General features: G+C 35.1%; 3 protein-coding genes across 3 annotated transcripts; 2 read left to right on the forward strand and 1 right to left on the reverse strand.

The window, feature by feature from the left end:
• The first annotated feature begins 1502 nt into the window (after window positions 1-1502).
• Window positions 1503-6363, forward strand: LOC114242078 (uncharacterized). Its single transcript, XM_089727464.1, has 5 exons — window positions 1503-1764; window positions 2630-2684; window positions 5086-5317; window positions 5395-5806; window positions 6266-6363. Exons 4-5 carry the CDS (start codon window positions 5509-5511, stop codon window positions 6346-6348), a joined length of 381 nt encoding a protein of 126 aa, XP_089583590.1. The 5' UTR covers window positions 1503-1764; window positions 2630-2684; window positions 5086-5317; window positions 5395-5508; the 3' UTR covers window positions 6349-6363.
• Window positions 6364-8020: 1657 nt separating this feature from the next.
• On the forward strand, window positions 8021-11029 carry LOC114242127 (uncharacterized). Its single transcript, XM_028173164.2, has 3 exons — window positions 8021-8418; window positions 10138-10239; window positions 10818-11029. Exons 1-3 carry the CDS (start codon window positions 8212-8214, stop codon window positions 10956-10958), a joined length of 450 nt encoding a protein of 149 aa, XP_028028965.2. The 5' UTR covers window positions 8021-8211; the 3' UTR covers window positions 10959-11029.
• LOC114242126 (1-acyl-sn-glycerol-3-phosphate acyltransferase alpha) lies at window positions 10429-17773 on the reverse strand. The gene is made up of 5 exons (XM_028173162.2): window positions 17275-17773; window positions 15587-15720; window positions 13391-13572; window positions 13048-13219; window positions 10429-11280 (listed from the first exon to the last, which is right to left on the reverse strand). The coding sequence occupies exons 1-5, from the start codon at window positions 17463-17465 to the stop codon at window positions 11135-11137; spliced, it is 825 nt and encodes a 274-aa protein (XP_028028963.2). The 5' UTR covers window positions 17466-17773; the 3' UTR covers window positions 10429-11134.
• Between the last annotated feature and the right edge of the window lie 2796 nt (window positions 17774-20569).

The following is a 20569-nucleotide window of genomic DNA, read 5'->3' on the forward strand; positions in this document are numbered from 1 at the left end:
CCTCAAACCCTGTAGCCATTTGTTCCATATATAACACTGGTTATACAATTCAACTGAGAGTTCATCCTCATATCTGAAGGGCAACGGTCGCATTCATATTTAAATAACTATGGGCTGCTAGGTCTTTCACCTATCAATTCAATAGACAAACAACGATTAAAAAAAACTCCCTATTAAAAGAAAAAGTCAAGCTAAGTCTATTTCGCCATTTAATTGTCTGAGCTACGTCGGAGAAAGTTGCGTCATTTGGTCATTGGATTCTTAAGCCTAAGGAACAAATGCTATGGATAATTAAAATTTTGAAAGAAAAGGTTCCTTGATCTTGAAAATATACAAAAAATACAATTCGAAGCCATCTCCAGGATTAATTAAAACTACGAAGAGCTTTTACCACGAATACCTATTAAAAAATAAATCATAGATTGTATTTTTTCATTTGTCCGAGTTATGACAGACACGACCAACCAGACTTTAAATTTTTAACAAATTTTTGTACATTTAAAATGGTTGATGCAAAATTTTAGTGAACTTTCCGCAAATGCACGTTTAATAAATTTCCAAAATTCAAAGTAGATGATTGAAAGAGAACTAAAATATAGATTTACTACTAAAATTATGAGTTTATGAGTAAAAGTTATGGTATGACAATAATCTTCGAGGCTATTACTACTTTTTAGAGTACGAGTATAAATCCCACTAAAGGTATGTGGAATTCATAAAACTACATAATTTTAAAGTACACAAAGCTATTTAAAGTACTCTATAAAAGGTAGAAACTGTAAGTGGCCTTAATCTGTCAATAACAATTTTATAGAAATATATCGAAAATATCATTATCATTGAGGTTCCTTAACGTTTCTAGAATAAAATACATGTTGATAGATAGTTTACTTAACACTTAATGTTATTTCCGAATTTTTTCAAAATGTAACTATAGGTGATCATATTGAATGGCACGATAATTACATTATCTGATTACATTTCATTGTTTTAAAACTAGCTCTGATTTCGATAGATTTCTCAAAATGAAGCGAAGCGTAAACTGTGTTCCAGTCCGGACCTCAAAAAGCAGAGAGTTACGCGGTAGTATTTTGTATACTGATTGCTTTTGTTTGCGTCGGAACGGCCTTCAATACGACTGCCGCAGAAGTGGCTGCCAAGGGTCGCAACTATGCCAAACCTTACCAAGACCCCTCTGCGAACAAGCACAAGTAGCATGCACTAGTCACTTCAAAAACCCTCATGCGGAATCATTGAGAGCGATATGCAAAATGCAAGCAAAGCTTAAAAATTGTTAAGTTGAAGACAATAAAGTGGAAAGATGATCCCTTGTTTCATGAACACAATATTTAGTTGAAAATTACATCGCATTGTTCACGGAAGCTTACGCACAAACACTGCTCCAAACAGTTGAGTGGTTTTCGATAATTATTGATTGCTGCAACTTGAATAATTTAAAAAAAGGACCAAAAAATAGAAATAAAGAAATCTTACAATGAGTACATAGCACATAACTAATTTAAATAAAAAAACTGGCATGCTAGAACAATTTTTAAATTTGGAACGTAATGAGAAATATGAAAGAAAAATCATTTAATTTGACAGAACAATTCAGATGCTCAGGGATAACTGATGTAAATTTTAGTGTGAAAAAATATATAAAAATATATTTTATAGAAAAATTACAAGTGATTTTTACTAACTTTATGAGTGAAAAATAAATTCAGCTCCCTCCTCCATTTGCCTGTATTTTACTACAATCATGTAAGTATAGTTTTAAATCAATATTTCCAGTTATTTTAATGATATGACTATTGATGGACCTAAAGAAGATTACTAGAGAGATCACTTATGTATTTTATTATCATTTCTATTTGCTTTTGTAATGTTATGTTATGAGGGGTTGTACTAGCTTGCTAAACATGTAGGCGAACTCATGTTGCTCAGACTTGGAAGACCTTGCTAATATCGGTTTCCTTTAAGAGCTGGAGGGTCGTGCATATTTGGCGAATATGAACATCACATATAGAACTTACTCGTCGGTCGGTACGGTTCATATAGCCCACTGAGTTTCTCGCCGGATCTTATCAGTGGGTCGCGTTTCCGATCCGGTGGTGGATTCTGCGAAGCACGGCTCTTGATAGGGTTCGTGTTAGTAACGTCAGGATTGAGCCCCGTGAGCTCACCTACTCGCCGGTTGACGCTGATGTGGTATCTCTAGAGCGTCAGCTTACGTAGGAAAAAAAACGGTTCATACACCCTTTTGTCTATCTGGACACGTCCCTTAAACTTGAAAAACGTTAGAATCGTAAAATGAACGTGTCTTGTGAGAACACGCTCCATTGACGGCGATATTCGCTGGCGAGTGGCTATCATCAGTAACTCGAATATTCCCAATACATTATAAATTTGTAATCTAAGTTTTCATTGTTAAAACTGCTTTTACCGCGACAGCCGTGGGCATCCATGACCACGAAAACTGTAAGACATTCGAAACTTCGGATACAATTGACAATAAAAAATGTGACATCTAATCGTAAAAATAGTTTTAATTGTTACGACTTGCGAAAATTGAAGAATAAATTATTTCCATAGCATTTTTGTGGTAAAATCAATAATAATATTCTAGGTGTACTCCATGCGGCCCTATGGTATGTTACAAATATGAAGATTGCGGTCCTCCGGTAAGTAAATGAGGGTTATTGAGAAAATAAGAACGGCAGGCACTCAAAATAGTCGTTCTTACCCAAAATGAATGCCTTTAATTAGATGCCTAATGACTATATGTAGTTACTGTTAGGCTAGCATACCAGCTATAGAAAAGTAATGTCTCGATGAAATCCAGTTTTTCATAAACGTCCGACATTTTCTTCCAGCATTTGATCTGATAAGTATTCGTACCATTCTATTTTGCATAGCCATGACCGCGCATTTCGCATTTAATCTGTGCGCGACAGCGTTGAAGACACGAAGAAAAGCTTTGCACCAGTCCCTGTTTTTGGTGGTATTTGATTATCTGTAACTAACCAGAGACACGATTCGCTTTTTTAGATTGGGGAATGTGCAGCTCATCCTATTGACTGCATAACGACACCTACTAAATTGTGTTATAAATGTTGCGGTTTTTTTTACATGACTTTATTATTTAATGTAAAGACCGATCTAACCCCGACCTTGTGGCATCGCTTGAAAAAAGTGTTCGAGCACGACAGTAGCGCTTTTATACAGTTACCTACTTATTAAATGATAATCAAAATCAGCCGCTCTGAAGTCTTGCCGCCGTCAGCATACTAGCTCTGCTGGTCAATAGTCACTCTCACTCTGTACCTATTCTAGCGTACGTTAGCCCAAAGTGCTGCGACTTTAAGCGTTGATGCTTAGTAATATCTTAAGGTAGCGTTAGAACGCTACTTCGATAAAGAGGCGCGATACGATAGCTTCGTTGCTTTTAGACCTCTCAAGCACCGGTTACCATCCTCGTCGAATATCGAACAAGTTCGACGAGCGCAGTCATCCATAGACACAGCCTCGAGTTTCTCGGCGGATCTTCTGAGTGACTCGCGATTCCGTTCCGGTGGCAGATTTTGCGAAGCACTCCTAGATCCCTAGTGTTAGCAAATTCTCTCAGGTTAAGCCCATGATCTCACGTACCCCGCCCGCACGCAGCTAGAATAGCCCCTTAGGCTATCAATAAATAGGTAGGGGGTAAATAAAACTAATTCGTTAATAGATTTTAAAATTCATTTAGTGCGCATACGATCGAACGAATACAAGATTTTATATCGGAACTCCCGGAGAGTTTAACCGGGGTCTTTGTTCCAACAATATGCTTTGAGTGACCACTCTTTCCCTTTCTGAGCCGCTTTAACGGTTATGTTACGAGCACAAAAACCATTAAATGGTATCACAAAATTATTTATTATTTACGAGATTGCAAGATTCACATTATAAATTCACGATATGGTCGTTTTTAATACGCTTTTATTAGCTTCAGACGTATATTCGTATGTTTGTATGTAACGTAATCTTTGAACATGATTTCGACCCCCTTCAAAATGTCGGATTTACTTGAAATTTGGTGTACTTGTTAAGGACCGATGACAATTCAATATTTAAAAAATAAATAAAAAAACACAATTGAAAAAATTTAAATTCAACAAAAAAATGAAAAACAAATAAGTTTAAAAAAACTAACAAAAAACGCTTTTATAGAATATCCAACTAAAAAATTGAAAATAAATTTTAATAAATTTGAATTAAAATTAGTACAAGAAAAAATGATTTTATTGTAAAAAAGCATGGGGTGCATGGTATCAGTGCTTTTTTACAATAAAATCATTTTTTCTTGCACTATTTTTAATTAAAATTTATTAAAATTTATTTTCTATTTTTTAGTTGGATATTGTAAGTTTCAGACAAGACTAGTACCAAAATGAGTAATCGCCATTGAGATAGATTGAGCAAAGAACATCTCGAATACGCTCTCAATTTATACAAATGTACCATACATTTTTTTTTTTTTTATTGCGTAGATTGGTGGACGAGCTCACAGCCCACCTGATGTTAAGTGGTTACTGGAGCCCATAGACATCTACAACGTAGACGCGCCACCCACCTTGAGTTCTAAAATCTCAGTACAGTTACAACGGCTACCCCACCCTTCAAACCGAAACGCATTACTGCTTCACGGCAGAAATAAGCAGGGCGGTGGTACCTATCCGCGCGGACTCACAAGAGGTCCTACCACCAGTAATTACGCAAATTATAATTTCGCGGGTTTGATTTTTATTACACGATGTTATTCCTTCACCGTGGAAGTCAATCGTGAACATTTGTTGAGTACATATTTCATTAGAAAAATTGGTACCCGCCTGCGGGATTCGAACACCGGTGCATCGCTTCAACACGAATGCACCGGACGTCTTATCCTTTAGGCCACGACGACTTCAAATTGACAATTGTTGCAAATAGCGTAAACGGCTAAATATTATACAATAATACAAGAACAAACATTCAATTTAATAATTTGTTTTCTAATTGAACTATAATTACTAATAAAACTAATGTATTTTGATATTCATATAGCTCCAGTGTTTGCCTCGGTCAGCTTTCAAGCGAAATGGCTTACAAGACTGCCAGTTTTTTCAACAAGGTTCGATTCGCTACCTGTGCCGTGCCAGCTCTAGTCCTCAACCGTGTCCACCGCCCTGTCCGCCGTGTGTGCGATGCCCCCCGCCCGGCAAGACATACGTCACACGATTCAGTGACTTTGATCTAATGTCACAATGGTAGCCACCTCGCAACACTACGGTTTTAGGTAACGACAATGTGCTTTTATTATCACGGCGGACAGATTTGAATGTAGCTTGTTTAAAACAAACGTTTTTGTTTCAGAAAAAAAAGTCGGCCGATGGAAATAGCGGAGCGGAGGAGGGTGGCTCCAAAAAAAAGGATGAAAACGAAAATCAGTTAAAGAGAACTAAAAGTCGTGAATTGCGAGGTGGGATTATGTATTACAGCTGCCACTGCATCAAGCGTAACGGCTTGCAACACGATTGTCGGCGAACAGGTTGCAGCGGTGAGCCGACCTGCCTTGCATTACCGGACCCCTTATGCGCACCCAGTCAATTAGCTCGCGCCAGGGGCCTGGCTGACCCTGCGGCACTGTCTGCGCATTTACAAAATCAAGAAGGAAGTTCATCTGGTCGGGCTGAAGTCTCCGACTCCACTGGCGGGAACAGGTTTATTGTCTGCGAATTAAAAGGCATCGTCCCCGGAACCTCCGCAGATACATCTGAAAAATGCTGTAAGTGTCCTAATTTAGTGGCTACACAAGTATTCAAGAGCGAAAAAGGCTCTAATTCTTGTGTTTGCAAAGATAATTCTTGTAAAAAATCGCCTAGCGATGTAAAAGCTGGTGCAGGATCTGTATTTAAGTTTGACGAAAATACTTTAAATTCAATCTTAAAAAGCTTTGAGAAAAAAGAGCTCATATCTAAAGGTACGACAGGACATGCTCGCGAACTTAAAGTGCCTACGGAAAGAGAAGCCCCCTGTACAAGACCGGGCTGTATACATCGGAAACCGCCTCCACCATGCCTTTGGAATGCTCCTTGTACAGCAGATTGCTTCGAAACATCGCCTAATAAACAAGCGGGACATAATCAACTAAGAGACGATGGTGAAATAACTACGGATTCTAAATCTTCGAAGATCGATAGACCACCTCTCCATTCGCTTACAATGAAACTTTTGAATCCCACAGGTTGTTCTTCTGGTGAAGATGGTGCAACAGGTAGCAATGGACCACTATCCGGCTTGCCAGTGCTGTTGATGAAGCTGTGCTAACTTTCATTTTTCTTGTTGGAAGATTAAGAAAAAGTGTAAAACTACTTTTATCGATACTATCTAGAAATAAAGTAATAATTTGTACTTTGTTGTTTATTATTATAATTCTACTAAATGGGACGTAACCATCTAGTATAAACTAGGTAATACTATATTAACTACTGGATTTAGGTGTCACATTATTTCGTTACTGTATCGTCATGACTCTCAATCTAGAGAAATACAGGCCATAATCTACGAATCTACATTAGGTATATTCACAGCAGTACACTCATATAGGACGTGTTTAATCGTGCTCTTTACATTCTGATAGTTCTTAATCCCAATCAACTCAATGCTGTTGGATGCTACTACGGCGCACAGGTCGCTGTATCCGTCGCTGTAAAACTTAACACGCCCGCATCAGTCTACGGAGTTTCTAGCCGGTTCTTATCAGTTGCTTTGATTCCATAAGGTAGTATATGTATTCGCAATGCAGCTGCAAGGCTCATTAGGTACTACTATATTGGTCGCGCACGGGTAGTTAGTAAACGCAGTTCCCCGCTGAACCCGTGGATGTAAAGAATCGAAATGTTTTAAAGATAGGTGCCCTTTGCATCGTCATGACTTACGCCGATTCAGAATGTACCTACACCTCGGATATATACCTACCCTACAAATCAGTATTTAACTTTAATTCGGTGCACATAGCCTGATTTTTGTTATACAAAGCATGAGCTTTACTTGTGACAGCATACGGTTAGCCCACACTACGTACCATCCAGCCTGTTTCGGTCGCTAAGTAGTTTCGCCTTCGGTTGAAAAGTGGAACAGCCGTTATTCGATACAATTGTCATTTGGCCTCTTGTCTCAAGGGGGTGGTGACATTGAGGATAAAAAATATTCTTCCACAAAATGCTTTTACACAGTTTGTAGAATCAACTAGATCTCCAGAATTCTATCGCAAGAGCATAATTATTAGATGGCAGCAATGTAAAGATAATAATAGTAAATATTGTGATTTAATAAATACTTATGTTAAATGAGAAAAAAACCGAATTTCAATTTTTCAGTACAAATCAGCAATTTCACATTTTAACCCCTAAAGTGATGGAGCTTAAAACGCTTATAGCAATTTTTTTTTCTTGACTGGTAACTAATACCTTTAGGTCATGTCTTATTTTAATTTATGTGCTTATGTTTATGAAAAATGATAATATGGAGTGAAATGAAATAAAATGAAGATAATTAATTTGATACATTAATTAACTGGGATGAAATTAAATGAAATGAGATGAGATGATATGGGATGAAATATAATCTCAGTAAAGTGGTGGTTATTTACTGAAAAATTTTCTGTGGACTTTTTACAGGATCCCGAGAAGTTACGTCCAGCGGCTTTGTTTCATTTTCCCACATTTGTGCACTTTCACAGATATGAAATAATTAATAAACCACCGTTATTACATATTTAAACCCGAATAAACACTAAATAGACAAAATAAAACAAATCACACAACTTCACTCCTCGCGTTCTCGCCAAAAAGATCGCTTAGAGCTAAGATGCGCTACCACAGGCTAAATAAAAATTACAGGTGCAATTGCATGATATCAAAGAGATTTTAATCACCTTAAAAATCACAATTTTTTTGAGAGAGTGACATAAATGACATTTTTACTTCAATATCTGCTTAAAGTAAAACGTGAGTAAAACACGTAAAAAAATTGTACATTTAAATTTAAAATGTGATTTTAGAATTTCTTGAACAAATTGCAAAAATGGGCGTGAATTAAATACTTAGATTATCTGCTCTTGCTAAGTATAAACATAGAATTATGTTACGATAAAACAAACACACTAGCCCCTAATTTCATGTAAAAGCAATGTTTTTAAGAAAATTTACTCAATTTACATTGGTAGGCGCGCATACAAGAAGCTTAAAAACGATTTGTTCATTATTACTTAGCAAGAGCGGCTCAGATGATAAATCGGGATCAAAGGGTGTTGAAACTAACAAGGAAACGTGTCGAGAATGTCCTTCTTGCGCCTGCCCTAGTGATTTCAACCCATCAACTCCAAGCATGTACGATGTAAGCTCATGAAAATGTTAATTTAAAAAAAATCATTATCAATATACTACTAATTTCACCTGGCAATAGACCTCTCTCAATTTCCGCTACTATCATCCGTAAATAATTATACCATTAGCTTTTATTTCACTACATTATAACTCTTAAGTCAAAAGAATTTATTTTAACTGAATCAAGAGGACGATCTCTATTGGACTGTATATTTTTTTTAGTTTCATATCGATGTCAACGTTGTACTGGTTAGTTTTTATCTGTAGTCAGTCTGAAATTTAGGCATGGTATAATTAATTCAACCCCGTAGTACATTTCGTAATAATACAGAATTTAATATGAAGTCGTCGTGACCTAAAGAATAAGTCGCCTGACGCACGCATATCGAGCAATGCGATTATGTCAGTATTCAAATCCTGCAGGAAGGTGCATTTTTTTGTAAATGAATTTAAACTTAATATAATATATTCACAAATTATTTCCACGATATAGGTATATAATTGTGTAATAAAAATCAAACCCCCATAATATGTAACTCAAGCTGGGAGGCAGCGTTTGCGTTATGATGCCAATGGGCTTCGCCAGCCACTTAACACCGTTGAAGTCGTCGTGGCCTAACAGATAAGACGTCCGGTGCATTCGTGTTGAGCGATGCACCGGTGTTCGAATCTCAGGCGGGTACCAATTTTTCTAATGAAATACGTACTCAACAAATATTCACGATTGATTTCCACGGTGAAGGAATAATATCGTGTAATAAAAATGAAACCCGCAAAATTATAATTTGTGTAATTACTGGTGGTAGGACCTTTTGTGAGTCTGCGCGGGTGGGTACCACCACCCTTCCTATTTCTGCCGTGAAGCAGTAATGCGTTTCGGTTTGAAGGGTGGGGCAGCCGTTGTAACTATACTTGAGATCTTAGAACTTATATCTCAAGGTGGGTGGCGCATTTACGTTGTGGATTACTATGGGCTCCAGTAACCACTTAACACCAGGTGGGCTATGAGCTCGTCCACCCATCTAAGCAATAAAAAAAAAGTTAATTTACAATTTACAATACAATTACTCTCTCATGAAAGCTCATGAGTAAATGTAGATTTTGTTTTGCATTATTACAAAAATGTTGTCCATTATAACTAGTTCTACCACTAATTAATTACTAAATTACTAAAAAATTAATCACTGAAAGTTAACACAAATTTTAATAACTGTAATATTTAATGTTATGATTTCGTTATGGGCACACTATTAAGTTGAAGAATACTATGTTTTTGTTAAAATTATAGTTTTTAACTTTTTTTAAAAAACGTGTATTATAAATAGCGTTTATAAATAGCAAATAATCTCACGAACAGCAAGCAACGACATTCATAATATTTCCGTAGCTTGACAAAGTCAATAAGGCGAATTTTCACACGTTACGTAATCTATCAAAACAATGTTCTCGAAGACGGAGCGATGATATAATTTACAATGTGGGGCCATTCCTAAATGCATACTCATCTACTACTATTGTTCTCAATTTAAATATTCGTATAAGTATAATAACAAATATATTAAGTGTATAATCTATGGTATAATAAATACTACGGTAAATACTAGAAAATGTCGTCATTATGGACCTTTTTTTGACAAAGACATTCTACGTCTTAGCTGCCGTTAGTTGTGTACTGAACTGTGTGACCGTCTCATTAAATAGTAATTATTTTCTATTGTTTGCTTTTCAGTGTCGGAAATATGGCCACTGTTTACCTCCAAATGATCTCATAACTCGGTTCGAATGTCTTCCTAATTTTCCAACTGGTATATTTCGGTGCACCACCGGTGAGGTAAAGTTATATAATTAAACGATAATAGTTTTTTCAGGCGGCTTTGCTCTCCTTAGTTTAGAGACAAATTATATTTTTATAGCATTATTTTTCTACATAAAATATACCTACGTTTTATTTTCTGTACCTCTGGCAAATTATAATTATCTATTGAGTAGTTGATTCGTAAACAGATAATAAACAACCTGGTTTTTAATTTTTTAATTTTATTTTTATTTTTTTCATTTACTTCAGAATTTGCATCCATATTACACTCATTAACATTTCATTTATACTAAAATTAAATAAAAATAATATCTACAATCTCGGACTAAAACAAAAGCAATAATAATAACAATAAAAACAGAAAATCAAATAATAATAATAATAAAACAAAAACTCAAAATTAACATCAAAACTACCTTAACCTAAAGTTACTTTAAATTTATAATACATATTTATATGGATGTAGATCAAAATGCTACCTAATTAGTCGGCATTTTATTATTTCATTGTAGCGAGTAGATACGATTGTTTCGTTGTTATTCGAAAACAATTTTACACACAGGTTATAACTTAATTTCCTATGTTTCTTTCAGACTCTTGGTAGTGGTGCTGATAAAGGTTGTTGTTATCAATGTCCGGAATATTTCGCCTATCAGCACATGACTTTTTACGATTTGCATTTATATCTTAGGCCCTGCCGGAAACCTAGCGCTAAAACGGGAAGAAAACCTTGAAAACCACCAACCACTCCATTTGGAAATGTCTTAAATATTAACTTTAAATCAATAAATAAATTAAAACCGTATATATGTACGTTTATTAACCGGCTGTTTGTGAGAAAGTGAATCTGAGTAATAATTAAATAACAAATTGATTTCTTTTTATGCACTTGCAATTAAAATAGCGTGTTTCACTTATTTTTGGTCATAATTTCGTCCCAGAGTTTTTCATAGGTACTCGACATGCTTTCATGTATCCGGTCAGATAGTTTTCCGATATCGTCTGTCGTCAAACCAGCTGTAGGTATAGGCTCTAAGCACTGGATAATAATATGACCTGGAAAACAAAAGTTTAATGCCTAAAATGGTAATGCCAAAACCGTGAAAAAAAAATTACAATTTATTTTTGTTGATACTAAATTCATAATTATGTATTAAATATTAAAGAAACTTTATTTTGGTTCCAAAAAAATCTTCAAATGTTGGAAATAATATAATGTTAACAAGAAACACAAGATTAAACCGTAAAGAAGAAAATTTCAGATCAGTCTATGTTTTATCAAAGTCTTATTGGGAGCTGAGTATCAATGCAAATACTTTAATGTACTCCGTGTAATTACGATCCACAACGTCAATCAATAAGCCAGCTTGTATTGGATGGGTTAATAGAGGTACAGTGGTCAAATGAGGATCCGTTGCATAAAAGATTTTGTTACGTTATTAGAATATTAAATAATTATCTTGCTTGAATAGTTACTTATAATCCAAAGATACGTTATAAGTTTTGCCACTTGATACGCAACACATATCCTCCAAATGTTTTCTTGATTATATTCAGATTAATGTGGATTATTCGTCGTTTGAACTCATCGTTTGAACTTCTTTCAATTAGCAGGTTATTTAAGGACAATGTGCATTTATTTATTTTATTCAAGAGGAAAAGATGGTAACAAATAATATGAAATATTTATATTAGTAGTAATGGTAAGTAAACATTAACATTATGTTAGTAAGAGGATCTGTGATACTATGAAAAATGCTCACTAATTAACATATGATAATAAATGTGGCGACAAGAAATACAGAATGTGAGTGAATGAGGTCAAAACAAAAGACAAGTTCAGTAGACTAGTTCATTGCCCTCTGTTCATTTACGAGGCTCTTGCACTGCTAAAATGTTATCTGTTAGTATTGAAGAAAATGTAATGTTTCGGTCGGATTCAAAACTGGATTTGCTTCTTTGCTGTGGATTCTGGGAACACATACGAGTATGAGACAAGAACAAGTCGTTGATTTGTTAGTCCATTCGCTCGTTTCTCTAGTTGCTGATGTGAATCAGCCTGTTCTCTTTGTTTGCATTTGGGTCCACAATTCAAACTGAATGTGTTTAGAATTCACTAACAAGATTATATTTGACTGGACAAAGCTACAATTTTTTTTGCGTATTTTTCTACATGAACATCTAATTTTAATATTGTGCGCATTATGAATCTAAATTAAATAGATAATTTGCTCGGAGACCTTGAAAACTACAATGTTTGAATGATGCATTAAACAACTTAGATACATTTTGTTTGTATTAAAATTTAGTAAGGTTTTACGATTTTGTGTACTAATACATTAAAGTTACCGACATTAATATATTATGTAGTATCGCTTATTATGTTTCGAACTTTAACGCGTTTTATTGCTGGAGATGTACAGACGAGCTCACGACCCACCTGATTTTAAGTGTTCACCGCAGCCCACATACATTGCAATGTTAATGTCACCGTTTTAAGGTACGGCTTTGCAACCCTTCGAAACAGGAGAAATGAGCAGAAAGGTAGTATCTACCTGTGCTGGCTTTTAATATGCTCTACCACCAGAGAGTCTTCTATATGAATCGCGTTTTAAGCTTTCGCGGCTATCTAAATTATAAACACTAGTATTTAACGGCTTACCACGGTTTTCATATTAAATCACATTCCTATATTTCGTCCGCAGCTTTAAAAACAGCTATAAGAACCAGTAATCCGACAAATGTTATTGTTTATAATATATCAAGTTTTATGAGTGTTATGCTATCATATCATATAAGTGATATGGTTAAAGTATAACCGACCTTTGTCAAAAGTAAACGTTTTACTGTCCATGAAGTAATACGGCGAGAATACAACGGGAATGATTGGAGCTTGCGACTGAATTGCCATATGGAATGCCCCTTTCTTGAAAGGCAGTAATTTTCTGTTTGGATTCTTATTTCTCGTTCCTTCGGGGTATATCCATATTTTTGTCTAAATTAAAAGAAAATAATAGATTAAAATATTTTGAAAATTGCATAAATTATTTCGTGGAATACAAAAAGTGCCAAGTAAAAAAATGTGAAGTTGTATAATAAATAAATAAAAACATTGAGACATTATTTTTAAATGTCTATTGGAAATGGAATTTTTTTAGAAGCATACCTTATTTTTAGTTAATGCTTCGTTGGTGTCTTGAATGGTTTTATGGGCATTTTTTGCGTTTTTTCTATCTATGTAAATCCCGCCGCCCAGGTAAGCTGCTATTCCGAAGGTACCGGCGTAAAATAATTCTTTCTTCATTATTACACACATTTTTCCCGCTATTTCCCACGCGTTGAACATCCCTGAAATTATTTAGTGATAAACTTTAATGTTTATAATCGCTATTGAAAGAACTTGTGGTAGAGTTTTTCATCATTTTTGTTAAAAATTTTGTCAGTTTATTAATTTTATTCTATACACAAGCTTACAATCTTGACTGTGACAGAAACATATCTTATCACCCACGTAGAATTTAGACTAAAAAGATGTTTCAAGAAAATATGCGTTCAATCCATAATTGGTTACAGTTTAGACTCCATTAATACTAATGAAGAGAATTTTGAATGAACTAACGCTAGCATAAATGTTTCGTGTAAGAGGAAAAACCAGTGTTTTCCTTGTATTATTGCTTTTGGCGTGTCTAGGTTATTAAAAACAATTATCACTTGTGTGATAGGGCGTCACTCAATAACGCGGCTTGAGTATTTTAGCTGATTTTTTTGGCGCTATATTCGTTATTACCAAGAAAAGGATGGTATAAAATGCGTTTTTTGTGAAAAGACTACGGGTAATTTCATTACACCGGTGTATTAGAAATAAGTAGTATTCTCATCGGTTTTTTCTGTATCGTCCATTACCACGAAAACTATTTATAAACATTATCGAATTAGAAATACGAGTATATTACGATTAATGTTATATAATGACAACAAAAAGTGCGTGGTAAAGTAATTTTAAATTACTCATATCTATACACGCATTTAAAGATAAGATTTATATAAGTGATGATCGGAAAAACGTAGTCTAGACTTAAGATACCAGCAAGAATACGTAAAAAAAGTGTTTTTTGAAAAAAGTAGAATTGACATGAAGTATTCTTTCTCTTAATCTTCAATCACACTGATTTACATCGTGATTTTTTCATAGCCTACTACTCACGAGAAGGGTTGACAGCCGGCGGAACAGTCTCCATGAAGCCAACACCTTTTACATCATAGGTACTACATGCTGTGACAATCTCATACCAGGGAAAAAAACAACAATAAGAATGAATACCTTGCCCTTTAAAAAGGAATCTATAATTACCGAGATCCAGAAATAGGCCAGGCATTAGATCCAACCAATGCAGACTATAAAAAATCACACAATTTTTTTTGTTCCGAATACAGTCAGAGCTGTTATTTGTTTCAACTTGAACATATTAAAATTGGGTAAATGTTTTTGACAATTACTGTAGTAATTACACATGTACATTAAAACTAAAAAAAATAACTCTTAAATAGCGAATCCAACTAAGAAATAATAGCTCTTTTCTTTGATATCCTGTGGAAACCGTACTGATATTTAAACTTTTTTTTTAAATAAATAAATATTTACTAACAATCACGCCACGTTAACTGGTCCCGTGATAAGTTCGTAAAGAACTTGTGTTACAGGTACCAGATAACGGAAATAAATGTAAGATTTTTATTATACACATACATAATATATTTAATATACATCCATAACCCTGGAAAATACATTTATATTTATCATACAAATATCTTTCCTTGGCGCGATTCGAACCCGCGACCCCCTTATGTAGTGACCATGTCACTTACCACTACACCAGACGGCCGTTAAATTTTAACTAAATTAATTATTTTATTGTCCGCGGTCTTTGAGACGTATACAAATTTTCAAGTTTATCTTGCAGTCGGTCTAAACAATATAAAAATATTCCGTTATATAGAAACAAACATAGATACATTATTACCTAAGTAAATTAAAATTATTCAAAATAACAAATCAGTTCTGCTAAGATTACACAAAACGACTGATAATCAGTGAAAATAAAGACAGAAAGGTTGCTCACTTTGATACGTATGCCCGATGTTAATTACTGTAAGTAGCAGCGATTTTTAATTTCCGTGTCGATCTTAAATGAGACAGGCGACCAGTCATATACACATACTGCCAATATTCATGGTAGGGCTTAGGGGAGAAACGGATGAATTGAGTTAGATAAATATAGCCGGTATAAAGCAGTAGCATTGGCGAATTATGCATAAAAGAGCCATCGGAATGTAAAGTGAACAATAAATTAAAATACTGTACCAAGTGCATCGAAAATACATTGATGGTTATTTAAGATGACGGCTCCGTAGTCGCCAGACAGATATTCTCCGTTTCGAATGTGCCATTCAATACCCAATAGTTTGTTCATATGCTTCATCACACGAGCGTAAATGCTGAAACACAAAATTAGATATGATCCATGACACCTGAGAGATTATTTACTAGTCAGTCACATATAAAATCAATAAAATAATTTCATAAGTTTAAATGATAAATACACACACATGATACATGCAACACGCACAAACATAAGTTCAACATATCAATGTTCAAATAATTCTACAAGTTTTTTGTAGAAAATTTGCCGTATAAACGTTACCATCAGTAAATATCCTCGACAAGTATTAGGTTGACAACAATATTATTATGAATGCATAATGCAGATGCCATAAAAAATAATTTATTTATACCTACACACTGCAATAGCGTGCATGTATATGTAAGCCTAATCCCAATCCGATAACCAATACAGGGTATGGATTCCGACAAAATTAGTGAAGAAGGAGAAATTAAAATAATAGGTCGGGGAAAAAGTCTTTTCGCATTATATGGTATGTATGAACATGTAATAAAATTTCTTTGGCTATAGGTACTATTTGTATCTGTAAACTGATAACTGGTGATGAAAAGTGGATCATGTACGACAAGAACGTGCGAAAAAGGTCGTGGTCAAAGGCCGGTCAGGCTTCACAGACTGTGGCGAAACCCGGGTTAACTCGCAACAAGGTGGTGCTGTATGTGTGGTGGGATTGGAAGGGCATTATTCATTATGAGCTGTTTACCACCAGGTAGGATCATCGATTCTGAACTCTGCTGCGAACAACTGATGAGATTAAAGAAAGAAGTTGAGAGAAAGCGGCCGGAATTAATCAACAGAAGGGGTGTGGTTTTTCATCATGATAACGTTAGACCTCACACACCCTTAGCCACTCAGCAAAAATTAAGAGAGCTTGGCTGGGAGGTGTTAATGCATCCGCCGTATAGTCCTGACCTTGCACCTTCAGATTTCCACCTGTTTCGGTCTCTTCAGAATTCTTTAGGCAGTGTCAGGTTAACATCCCGAGAGGTCTGCCAAAAACCAATCGTCGCGGAATCGTCGTGGGATCATGTCCCTACCTACAAAATGGCAAAAAGTTATCGAACAAAATGGTGCCTACATACTTTAGTTAAATGTAAATAAACTATATTAAAAAATGTTGCGAATTTTCTTAAAAAATGCGAAGAAACTTTTTCCCCGACCTATTAATATGTAGCTTTACACGCAGTGTGACACGGTTAAAGATCAGCTGTCCAAGAAGGTCAACGGGGAACTTGGTCAACTGACGGTTGTCTTTTTTCATGGATCACTCAACATGAACTTATCAAAACGATAAGCGTACATGCTTAGTTTAATATCGTTGTTCTGGCTTAGTTTAATAAAGTAGTTTTGTTTTTCAAACATATTAATGTACAAAATGTTATTACAAATTTAACTAAATCAGTGTATAGCACAAGAGATGTAAAAGTTAATAATTGAAACCATACGTAATGTCTAGGATAATAAGTTAATTTTAAATAGAAAATGTTATTAATGGTATAAGCATTGACTTAATAGAAAAATACATAAATTCATCCGGCTTCTTAACTTGTGGTAAATGTGTATATTTTTAATAGAAAATAAAACTTACGTTCCATTCTTTACGTCCCTCGGCCTCAGCAAGAACGGCGGTATAACAACAATAGAACTTAGGAAAATCAAGAAATAGAATAGAAAAATTTTAAAATAGTAATTTAGGCGTTTCAATCTGTGTCCGTACAATGCGGTCACTGCATAAAGAATCGTGCACAATATAAACGGCAAATATAATATTATCCACATTTCACCAATTCTAACTTAAAGCAATTGAATTTCTTGAATTTACGTGCACGTGCCGTATGTTCTGTATACGTATTAAGGCAAGCCAGTCTAAACGGCTTGCTTGTAGCTATCAAACTGAGACTCGACAAATTCGTAATCATTTACAGTAACGATTATATCAGAAACTCGTTCTAGCTGTTATGTCAATTTTGAGTTTTCGTAGTTTCAAACTTCATAGGTGCGCTAATTTTGAGCATTAATAAATATTGGTTTTGATTTGTATATGCGCTATTCAATTTATTTCTTAGTTCACGTTAAGATAGGAGAGAATCTCATTCTTTTATTTTGTTGTACAGACGGGTGAGCCAACTCGCGGTGAGTGAGTTACTGTTAAGCCCAGACATTACAGCGTGGAGCGGCCACTCACCTTGAGACTGGTTTGAATTTCAACAGTATAATGTAAGAAATAAGCAGGTAGTAAAAATTACCGGGTGGAACACTAATTATTTCCAGCCTCTATTGTTTTAGTCTAGGTCTAGATTATCCTAATTCTATTTATAATAACGAATGTCTTCAAGACCAGATTTCAAGTTAATAATTTACTTAAAACTTAATTCGAAATATAAGTAAAATACATTGTATTTTTTTGTATTGTGGTTGTTTAATACGCGTACTAATTAAAAACCAAAATAGCTAATTTAAAATCCTTGTATTCACAAGTTTTCTAGTCGGCCAGTATATCAATTATAACTTTACAACGCATTTAGTAGAATCTGTTCATTTTATAAAATACCCACAGATACCAGTTAAATGGAAAGGAACAAAATATGTTCGAGATTTCAGTACAAACTTTTGATTTTTTATATTATCGAGTACATTTATTTGCTGGGACACTGGCGCCCATAGATATCACGACGATCAACGACTGTATATCTAATCAACCGAACGCTTGGAAGTTTTGTGGTAGGAAGTTGACACCTTGACGGGTTACAATGCGCCCTAAGATTGATATGTAAGTTTGATAATTTATGACGCGTTTCACGTTATTCCACGTTGTTATATATTTTCAGCGGGGAAGTCATTCATGAAGATATGTTGATCTAAAGCTAGGTAGCTATAATCGCGGTATATTTTCCTTACAATTTTTTTTCCTTACTTATTCGCTGGTAGCCTAAGAGACTTTTCCAGTTACGCCCGGACAGGCAGGTGAGCTCACTGGCTCATCCTGAGAGAATTTGCTAACACTAGCCCTAGCAAGAGCAGTGCTTCGCAGAATCTACCCCCGGATCGGAATCGCGACCCACTAAAGGGGATCTGGCGAAAAACTCAGTGGGCTGTGTCTATGGGTTAGTTCGCTCGTCGAACTCTTCGTCGTAATCGACGAGTTCGATGAGGATGATGACCGGTGCTTGAGGGTCCTAGAAGCACCGAGAGTGAATCCGGGGATCGACATGTTTCGGGCAAGCAGGACTCCATATAACCACACCGGACTTCTTATAAATTAGGGCTAGGTCGCTTACGCAACTATTATCTTTAGATTATAGGGTTATGTGATTACAAAACATTCGCTGTGTGATAATGGACTATGTTTTGATAGTGAAAATGGAGTGCAGTGCTGTTTTCTTTTCATTTTGTCTGGTTTACATCTGCTGTACGCGTCGCTCCGCTGTGACCATCGCTAGATATTGAAAATACTCACTGAACTACAATAACAACTGTTTCTATTTAACTGTTTCTACAATAACAAAGTTTATATTTAATCGGATAAGTAAAAAAAGAACAACCAGACAATTACGAACACGGTCATTAAATTCTCTTTTATTATGTTCTTTACATTTCGCGTATTTCTTGCTTTGAATTGATATAATTATCTACTTAATATGTAGAGTATTAATGTAGTTTGCAATCAATATTCTTTATCTAATTGTTATCATTGGTAAAATATTTGATCGTGACCACGAAAACCGTATAGTATAAACAGTAGGAAACAGTACAGTATAGTATTCGAAACGGCGTCTACTATACTGTACTGTACTGTACTGCACTGTACTGTACTGCACTGTACTGTACTGTACTGTACTGCACTGTACTGTACTGTACTGTACTGTGATGTACTGTACTGTACTATATTCTTAATAAAAACGCGAGTTTAATTCGTAAAAGTAGTTTAAATTGTGTCCAGGATTTGCGAAAATCGAATAAATTCTGCTATAAAATTCAATTCATTTTAATTAAAACGTTAAAGGTTAAGTAGCTTTGCAGTTCAGTATCACAGTGTGCATCGTACAAATAACTCGTTGTTTAAAAGTTCAGATCGGGACATTCGGCACATAAATAAGTCTTGTCCATACGACGATATGAACAAGTTTATGAGTCATTGCACTTAGGTTGCAATGACACATAAAGTAATTTTTAGATCTTATGCAAGCCTTAGAGAAATCATGGTAGCCAAATCGACTGGTACCCCTCGATATTTACTTTCATTACTGATGGTAGGACCTCTTGTGAGTCCGCACGGGTGTGTACCACCGCCCCGCCTATTTCTGCCGTGAAGCAGTAATGCGTTTCGGTTTGAAGGGTGGGGCAGCCGTTATAACTATACTGAGACCTTAGAACTTATATTTCAAGGTGGGTGGCGCATTTACGTTGTAGATGTCTATGGGCTCCAGTAACCACTTAATATCAGGTGGGCTGTGAGCTCGTCCACCCATCTAAGCAATAAAAAAAACTACTTCATGGTTTCAATTAAACAATTTCAAAAAAGGTTAATAATTAAGCTGCTGTAAGCAACTCAATGACTTCATGAAATAATTGATATATAATATACGAGTATATAAAACTTGTTTATTAAACAAAAGTGAATCGGATAGCTGTTTTGAATTACCGCGTTTCATGTCGAACATCGGCCGTTATAACCCATAGACAAACGCAACAGTTCATAATATGACAGGTGACGTCATTTGTATTCCAAAAGGAAACACATAAATTATAAATAGAACACATTATACTTATTGTGTATATATACTTACTGACATAATGATATACGATTGTCATTTAGGTCGACCTTAACGTATATTGTGACGAATTTTTTTTAATAATGTATAATTAAAGTTTGGTTGATCGTT

Source organism: Bombyx mandarina, chromosome 05, assembly GCF_030267445.1.
Source record: "Bombyx mandarina strain Sakado chromosome 05, ASM3026744v2".
NCBI lineage: Eukaryota > Metazoa > Arthropoda > Insecta > Lepidoptera > Bombycidae > Bombyx > Bombyx mandarina.